The sequence below is a fragment of the Silene latifolia genome, chromosome 11 (genome assembly GCF_048544455.1).
Source record: "Silene latifolia isolate original U9 population chromosome 11, ASM4854445v1, whole genome shotgun sequence".
Taxonomy (NCBI): Eukaryota; Viridiplantae; Streptophyta; class Magnoliopsida; order Caryophyllales; family Caryophyllaceae; genus Silene; species Silene latifolia.
In genome coordinates this window covers 200,375,322-200,385,032 of record NC_133536.1, presented here as the reverse complement: position 1 = coordinate 200,385,032, position 9,711 = coordinate 200,375,322, and the positions used below count along the sequence as shown (strand labels likewise).

Sequence of the window (9,711 nt, the reverse complement as noted above, 5' to 3'; positions counted from 1 at the left end):
TTGGCGTATGTTGTTGTTGACTTCTTGTACATATTGATCCATTTAAGTTGGTCAAAATTTGTTTTATTGACAGGCACTTAAATATAATCATTTTGCTTAAATAGTTTAAAATCTAAAATTTTGGCTTAAATTAAATTATCAGTGTTTATAATTCATAATACTGTTAGAATTCTATTTCGCGTTCAAACGAGAGAATAAAAAAGGGCCTTATTTTAAATTTGAACATAAACCTCATGAAATCTCGGAGACGGCCCTGAAAATTTCCTTGCTCATATCACGGTCTTACAATAAAACCAACCCGGTCAGCCGGACAGTCCGGACTATATAATACTGGAGTATTTTTTTTTCAAAGATTTCATTATAATTTACTTGATGAGAGGGAGATAGACGACAATGTGAAGCAACCTTGACATTTGACCAAACCAAATCGCATTCATTATAAATCTTCATCTTGGTTGTAAATTGTAATATAAAATAGTGCTAAGATAGTGAGACCGAAGACATTTACAGCTGAGTTTCCAGCCAACATTTATTATTATTTTCTCACTTTAGTCCTTATTGTCTAAGACTTTCCTATTAAAGAAATCAAACAAGACGTTTCTAACATTCTTTATATAAACCCAATTATATTTAATAAAATACGTGTCTTTGAAAAGATTCGAGCTAGGGACTAGCTTTCAAATTAGTAAACGAAGACCCATTTCTTAGAGGATCTAATAGATCTCGATTAGACGATTATTTTACGTTAGAAATAATGTTTAGCTTGACTATAATCATACTCTAGTAAAGAACGAGTATTAAAATTACTATTCATTATTTATGGACTTATGGTCAAGATAGTTATAAAAAAATAAGGACAAAGTTACTCATTCACACATCAATATGAGACTTTTTATTCGGGTGGATAAGACAAAAGTGTCATAAATAGAGTAATTTGATCTCCTTGATTTTCATTCTATTTTTTTTTTTGGTAGCCTATCTAGCTATAAGTGAAAATATGTTACTGATGATATTTGAACACAAATCAACATATCATTTCACATGATTTTACTAGCGTTTATAAAATCGAAAATTTGACACATACGAAGTAGTATGTACTTTGTGAAATTTATGCACGTGCAATTTGATCAAATGCATAGTCACCCCTTGTTTTCAAAACCCTGGCGTCTAATTTAGTTACAATTTCCAAACAAGAGATGCTAATTATAATTGACTGATCATTAAATGACATGCATTAATAATTGAGGACAAGAATTCAGACTACTTAATTTATTTTGAGTAATCTACACCGTATTAGTACTTGTTTTTCAGAAGAGATCGGTTACAACTTCTATTTAAAAAGTGATTCTACACCATAATATAGAACAGTAATAATGATGTAATTGTACTAGTCCAAATATAGCCCTATTGGTAAACAATCAAGTCCGTTTAATGGATTCAGAGGCCTTGTTTTAACTGCCAAAATAGGCCTCCCAAAATATAAAAAACTGTATTGTATGTTATATATTTCGTTCAAAGCAATGACAAAATTTCATTTTTTTAGAAGATATTACCAAAATCATACATTTTGAGGTCATTTTATGTTATGGGCCCCGGTTCTAAGAATCTCTTGGAACATCCTCTTAAACGACCCTGTAAACAATCTAGTAAACATCACTATAAGTCCTCAAAGTGGTCAATAGTCTGACATGCCCATGAACTGGATAAGCCCTACTCGTTAACCTGAACTTTTATGTACCACAAAAATGAGATGACTAATAAAAATTGTTCTAATCTTCTATTTATCTTTCAAATAAACTACTCTGTACTTATTATAAAAATAAAAATAAAAAAGTTAAGAATAATACGAGTAATTTATTCTAGTAATTAACAAACAAACAAACAAACAAAAACTTAATTTCATTACATAAATACGAATAAATAAAGTCTCTCATTTAATTTGATGTTTTTACACTAATTACTCTTACACCATCTAACAGTACATAAATAAATAAAGTACAACAACAATGTTATGGAATCAACACAAGATGATCCAATTCAAATCTTATGACATTTGTGAGGAATAATTAAGAAACAATAATAATAATCATAATGAGTGTATTTTAGGTTACCCTACTCAATAAGATTCAATAATTAACCAAAATAAGAAATGTTTTCATTAGAAATGGAACTATAATTATCATTACTACCAGCTGAAGCTTGTGTGTACATAGACGAAGAAACCGAGGAATTAGGAGGATCATGGAGAGCCGGCTCTGGTGCAGGCGGTGGTGGAGGTGGTGACGATTGTGAAACAACTCCGGAAGTAGGAAAGAAACTGACTTGAGAAGCGGTCGGATTATTATTATTATTATTATTGTTATTGTTATTATTATTACTACTACTATTATTGTTATTAATATTAAGATTGTTTCCAATAGTATTAATATTAATATTAGAGACATTATTAATATCTCTATATTTATATTTGAGTATTTCAGCTCTTATAGCATTAAGTTCAGCTTGTAAAACTTGAAGTTGTTGTTGTAATGCTGAAATTGCTCCCATGCAACCATACACCGGATCCCTTAACCTCACATTTGCTTCATACACTAGACTGTTGGCTGCATCTGCTCTTTGATTCTCTGGCACTTCCTGTATTTTACATTCCTCATAAATTAATTGAAGTCATCCTAAATTCCTAATTTAGTGATTTTATTGTAAGAAACTCTACATGAAAAAATATAAATGTGAGGTAAGATAGATCTAATGTTGCATTTGAAAATCGGGTCTAGTAGATATCGGCTAGGTTAGTTGATAAAGTTATTTGACTTTTCTGCGTAAGTATGCTTACCGCAACATAATGCAAGTCTACTATTATAAACGATAAATAAGAACAATTAGTCTCATGCGAAACTTCTTGTGTATTGTGCAATAACCCAATAATAGCTCATGCACCTCATTTTATGATTTTATGATAACGTCAATAAGGTGCATATAACAAATATAAGGTTATTCTACACCGTATAGCAGTTCTATTTAATTTGTTGTATAAGGTTATTGTACACTGTATAACGGTTTTATTTGAGAATCTGTGATCGAAAAGGGGGTCCGTCTTTTCAATGCAAATTCTAAATGTGTAATATTTTCACAAAAATTAATTAATTAAATGGGAAGTAAAATAAATGATTAATACCATGAGTAACTTGGAAACATTACTAGCACCAAAAACCTTGTGAACGGAAGCAAATTTGTGAGGTTCATGTGGGGAGAAGTAAGGTGAGAAGGGACACTCTTGAGCACACCTCCTCCTTAATAGCTTACATGCCGCACATGGTGTTATTGTGTTTAATATTCCTGGTGGACCTAACTGAATATGCCTCCTTCCTCCTCCTCCTGCCACCGTCACCGCCACTGCTGCTGCCGCCGCATCACTCTCCCTCTTGATCTTCTTCCCTATCTCATCAAATATCTCCCTACCAAACATTTCATATATACACAATACGTTTAGAATTGAAATTAATCAATGAATACTTTCTACTAAAGCTACTGACAAATACTTGTTTAAGACAGGTGTATCCGTCTTAAGCTTAAAATGGGTTAATAGTCTTGAATAAGACAAAAACAGAATGCATGCAGAAAAACAAAATATTGATCTTAAATGCACGAGTGAGATAATATTTGACCCGTTTCAATGTCCAGATGGAAAAACTATTATGCATAGATTGTATAGATATATGTAGGTGTACATAGCTAGTTATATTTTCTCATGTAATAGATCTATGTACCAAGAACATGCATATACGTGTTTGATTTGGAGTCGACTAACATGAATCAGTAGTATAACAAAGTAGTGTTATAGTAATACTATACCTTTCTCTGGACATTCATGCATGCTCAAGGTATGAAGATGGGGAATTAGAGAGAAAATAAGATGGTTTTGAAGGGAAGTTGAAAGAGGGAAATGAAAGGGGAAAGGAGTGCTTAAAAGGTAAGTTATAACATATGAAAGGAAGGGGTATGGTATTAATAAATAATGGTGGTCCAAATCTATATGAATTAATAATTAATAATATTTATTATAAGATTAAGAGAATATAATTAGGTCATTTTGTTTGTTGTTGAACCGACTGTTTATTGACTGATGTACGAGGATTATTATTAGTAGTAGTGATTAGAGATGACATTGTGGAATTATTATTGTTTAGGAAGAAATAAACAAAATCGGGTGAGAATTAATATGCAATCTATCATTGACAATGAAACTTTAAAACAAATCATAATCTTGTTTTGTTTCCATGGCCACTAGTAGAACATGTCTATATAGGTCATTTTAATCTAATATCATGCCTATGTAGTACGGATGTAATTCGTAGTTATTTATTGTGTTATCGAATAAAAATATATACTTTGTACAATATAAAATGAGACTGAGATTACGATATTTGATAGTCTGTACAAGTTTTGAGAATATATAATTAGATAAGGAGCTTGTGGCTAATAAAAATAAGTAATAATACAGAGTACTTACATAAATTTTTCACCCTAAGATCATAAATGTTTTAGAAGTTTCGTCGATGTTGCCCTGTGTATTTTGAAGAAAACCGTTTTACCCCTAATATAAACGTTTTATAAACTCAAAATTGTAGTAATTTATAGCATCAAGAAATAATTTAATGAGGAGTACTAATTAGACTAATCTGTAAAACATAAGCTTATTTCACGGGTATACTGGCAGTAGCTAGCTAGCTAATTAACAAGCAGGTGTTGTAGTTGACTTTCTGATGCAATTGTCATTGCATTGTTTGACTCGAAAAATATTGGTTTTCTAAAATAAATTCTTGAAATCTTCGAAGCCAAGTTGGAAAGTATTCTTAGATTATTTTACTCTTAGTTAACTAACTGAAAAATCAATCTATTTATATTACGTTGTAAAAGGGTACATGTTAATAAGCTAAATTTTGAAAGATTCACAACATATTCTTATGATAAATGAAAGAATAAACTTTGTTTTACCATAATTAGTGAGAATATCTTATGAATTTTCCAAGCTTATTAACGTGTGTCCTTAGGGCACATGTTAGAAAATTCGTGTTACGTTGTGAATCTTTCCATATTTGGCTTATTAATGTGTGCTCTTAGGATACACGTAGAAAACCCGTTTATATTATATATAATCAAGTAATATTGCGTTCCAGTCACTCGATTACCGTGTTGATCTCACATACAAAACCCTAAAGTTTAAATCGTTGAAATTACATTATTGACTGTGGAATTGAGATGGCTAGAAATTACAATGTTTCATAAGCGATTTGTTGTATTTTATCTATAACTCGTCTCCACTTCAATTTTTCAAATATATTTAAGTTTTTTTTTTGTCCTAAAGGGAGCGAGTCAAAAGGACAGTTTTGATTCTGACAGAATTTGAACTCAAATCATAAGTAGCACATTTCATGACCTTGCCAAGTTGCCAACAAAGCTAGTTAACATCTACATATTTAAGTTATTGTTAAACTACAAATATTGGTTACGTCACAATATATAGAGAATTGAATCGGTTTTATAGAAAACTGAATAGCACATATATAAATACAACAAGTCTCCCTTATGACGGGCATATCCGTCACAAGCTTGCGACGGGTCAAGTACTATTCATGTGGGTAGATAAAACAAAACAGATTGTTAGATACTTTATTTTTGTCTTATATATTCACATGGGTAGTACTTGACCTGTCGCAAGCTTGCGACGGATATGTCCTTTACAAATGAGAATTTAGGATATAAATATAACTATATAAGTGTATGTAACTTGGTAAAGGGACTAGAGGAGTAGTAGTTGATTTGGGTGAGTTGTACTTAGGTAAGGAAGAAGCGTGCGCAAGTTAGTTTGTTGTCAAAATCAAGAACAACCTTGATTAAAATGATCAAATACATACATCTGGGATCTAGTTCCTGAAAACGATATCATTACTCTTTACTCTTTTATATGTATCAAGTATCAACATCCCCGTGTAGATACCGCCACCCTTTTGCTAGCTTCCTATCGCTTACTTTGAGATATGCCTTTTACTTCAATGCTTAATTACCCTTCTTCATTTATTTATCGTATAATATGATGAGTATGTAATGCTTGCATCTTCCTAAGAGACAACTATTTGCTAGGGTTTAAATTTGAGCTCTAGATGATGACTTGTAAGGCTAGTTTCTTTCGGCTTAATTTTAGCTTATTTTATCAGTTCAGTTCAATTCAGCTTATTCAGTTCTATCCAACTTAGTTCAACTCATCTCTTCACTATTTAACTCTTGACTTCAGCTTCATTTATTTCAATTCTGTTCAATTCCATTCAGTTCAAGCTCCTATCAACCGTAAAAAAAAAACATGACCTAAGTGCGTTTAGGGAGTGGGATTTGAGGTTTGGAATGAAAATAAAACGGAAAATTTTAATTTTATTCAAGCGACATGAGCACGGTAGCCCTTAATTATACAAATTTTGGCGAAATATATTACTGAGTACTGGAGTAGTAAATAAAAGGTGTAACTTCATTTTAACTATTTTATAATTTTACGGTATGAAAGGCAAGTATGTGTAAAATTTTACTAATTTTATTGTATTACATAAGACTCTCTTTATTTATTGATGGTTTTGGAATTTTACATTATGAACTCCCCTTTAAATTATATGACTATGACGAGATAAATGGCAACTTCAATTTTTGCCTAATAACAATTGACCAAATAATCCAAGTAAACAAATTTCTGGTTCTACATTTTAGTTACCTTAGATTGTTTGTCGTCACATTCACGCAAATATAAAACCAGACAACAAGTTAATTTAGTTTACCATATTGATCGAGTAACCCCTCTGTCTCAGTGAACAGTTTATCCATACTTTATTTTATGAGGTGAAAATAAAGTAAATGTAAATTATTAACTGGGGGGAGAAAGTATTATTTTTTTTCAATTAATCTTGTGCAAGACCATTATATTTATGGTACTATCATAAAATGAAGCTACCATTATGCATGTACTATGGGATGAGAGCGTTGGTCGTTATACATCGTATAACAGTCGCGTATTAGTGTTTCTTCATTTTATTTCTTTGTAATTTTTAGATCAACAAAGTAATAAGCTGTATCATGGCTGTTATTACAATGTAAAAGGGAGGAAAACCAAGGTGTTTGCTAATTGCTATAGTACTTTTAATACTAATAGAAGCATAAAACCACAAGAACATGCATAGAAGCTGAAAGAAGAGATGATAATTGAATAAGTATTTTAAATAATAATAAAAAATAAAAATAAATGAGAGGTTAAAATGAGAGTTAGATAATGCTTAGAATGTAAGAAAATGGAGCCATCAATTCTTGTTTGACCCGTATTTTATGCCTATTTAGTCGCTTACTTGTTCTCTGATCTACGAACCTAACTCTCTCTTTAATTTTACCTCTTTTTAAAGGCTCTTTAGCTAACTTATCAATATTGAATGGTTCAAATAATTTGATTATACATTTGAAACGTGAATATGTTATTAGGATCGTTAATGTTAAAGACTTAATAAAGGTGAATAAAAACATACTGTTATGTTAATAAAGTACTCCGTATGTATTAATTAGGTGCATATAACTCTAATGTAGGTTAAATGTAGTGATCTTCTATACATAAAATAAGGAGGTGATGTGTTGTGCGGGAAATTTATCAACGATCCTTTAGGTACTTACTACTGAGATGTGTGCTTGGGGTTTTAATAAGTTGGTTTATTATAAGACTGTTTGTCAACTTGTACTCTGTGATGATAAATGTATAATGTGAGATCAAGATTGTTGGCGCCTGTTTTGGTAAAAATTTACCAATTAGTTGTTTAGATTAGTGAGTCAAAGTGATCGTCTATAACTACGAGCGAATCAAGGAGTCACGGTGCAAAAAAAAGTAAAAGACAATGAAAGAAAGATCGACGCAAGGAGTTTTTGGTGACGCGGAAAACCCGGTGTGGGAACAACCGCGGGGGGAGTCGGAATCCCGCCAATATTAGCACTATAATCGGAATATTTTAGCAAGTAAGGAAGCTACAATGGTGTTTCATGAGAATGATATAGAAGAAACAAGATGTCGTTGCTTAGTGATTATGTGTTGCCTTGGAATGAGATGTCTCTTGACTGAATTTGCTCTTTATTTTATAGTTGTTCTTCTTAGGGTTTAGATCCTCCAGGCTCCTCCGGGTCAGCCTCCTACTTTTCAGGAGCCGTTACCCCATGTTTTAGGGTCGATTACTCCGATTTTTAGGAATTAAATGTCCGACTTTGTCTTCTTTGATCTGTTTCCTCTTTCCTCTTAAATCCCCCACTAAATGCTCAACTAATGCCACATTAAATGCTAGTCTTTATTTTTCCAAATCCTCCATTAGTTCCTCCATTTATTGCTAATCTTTATTCCTCTAATATTGTTGCTTCCTCTAGAGTGTCGTTTCCTCAGGCTCCTCAATAGTCAGGCTCCTCCGGAGTCAGGCTCCTCTGGAATCAGGCTCCTCTAGAGTCGAGTCACTCTGGGATCAGGCTCCTCTAGAGCCAGGCTCCTCCAGAGTCAAGCTCCTCTAGAGTCGAGTCACTTTAGAATCAGGCTCCTCTAGAGTCAGGCTCCTCCATAGTCAGGCTCCTCCGGAGTCAGGCTCCTCTGGAATCAGGCTCCTCTAGAGTCGAGTCACTCTAGAATCAGGCTCCTCTAGAGTCAGGCTCCTCTGGAATCAGGCTCGCTCTTCCAGAATCAGGCTCCTCTAGAATTTGTTTCCCGACTTCTAGGTCCAGTCGCCCAAAAATAGGAAGTAGGTGAGTTGACCCTTAACCTCTTTGACTGCACTTGTTCTAATATCCCATGTGTGCTTTTCTCATCTACGGCCCGAATTCATCCACGGCATTGATCCTCTCAAGCCTTGATTGTCCATTCGTTGCTTGCCGCGTGTAACGATATGAAAATGTGAATTTTGCCCATAACAATTGCCCCCAATTTTCCTCCTCAGCCTCAAGATGAGGAGGGAAATTAGTCTTTCAAGTTCTGGATGTTGTCGTCATTCTGCTAGAACAAATACCGCCTCGCCGGATACACCGAGCCTAGTTATGAACCCCTTCTCTCGCACCCGGACTTTTACTCGAGATTTTTACTCCGTGCTTCGGTAGGTGATTTTTGGGTCTCTTTGTTTGTCTTTGGTTTGGAAGTAAGGCTATGTAGGTATCCAGGCGGAGCGGTGCTGGTAGATTCTCATTGGAGTGAGGTTGATGGATAAGCAAAGCTGCCTCCTCCAGGATCTTCTTCCAGACTCTCTACGGTTCTCCTACTCTAAAAGTAGCAGCAAGTAGATGCTTTATAGATATCGACCTATGGATTCCAGCCGGTGGATGCTGATGGACGCTAGGTCTTGCTCATGAAAGCTTATGGTTGTTGGGTCGAGCTGGGACCAGCCTCCTACTGACTTTACCATTCGCCGCTCCGAGTGTCGGGGTAGTGGTGGTGAAAACCTCGAGCAGAACTTGCTCCTGCAGTTAGTATGCAGCTGGTACCTGAAAAATGTCAGTGATGCAACATAGGTGTATGCGACAATATACTAATGCATGATCCACTCTATATAGTGGCTAGGCACGTTGTGACCTTTATATGCTGTGAATGCAATGTCTATCAATGTGTCGTGAGAATGATCACGTTTGAGCGTGTGTTATGATGTCGCGAGTGTTCTACCGTTTGTT

General features: G+C 33.9%; 1 protein-coding gene across 1 annotated transcript; it reads right to left on the bottom strand.

The window, feature by feature from the left end:
* Positions 1–1,917: 1,917 nt before the first annotated feature.
* Positions 1,918–3,978, bottom strand: LOC141615307 (LOB domain-containing protein 15). Its single transcript, XM_074433714.1, has 3 exons — positions 3,853–3,978; positions 3,176–3,455; positions 1,918–2,634 (listed from the first exon to the last, which is right to left on the bottom strand). The coding sequence occupies exons 1-3, from the start codon at positions 3,864–3,866 to the stop codon at positions 2,134–2,136; spliced, it is 795 nt and encodes a 264-aa protein (XP_074289815.1). The 5' UTR covers positions 3,867–3,978; the 3' UTR covers positions 1,918–2,133.
* Between the last annotated feature and the right edge of the window lie 5,733 nt (positions 3,979–9,711).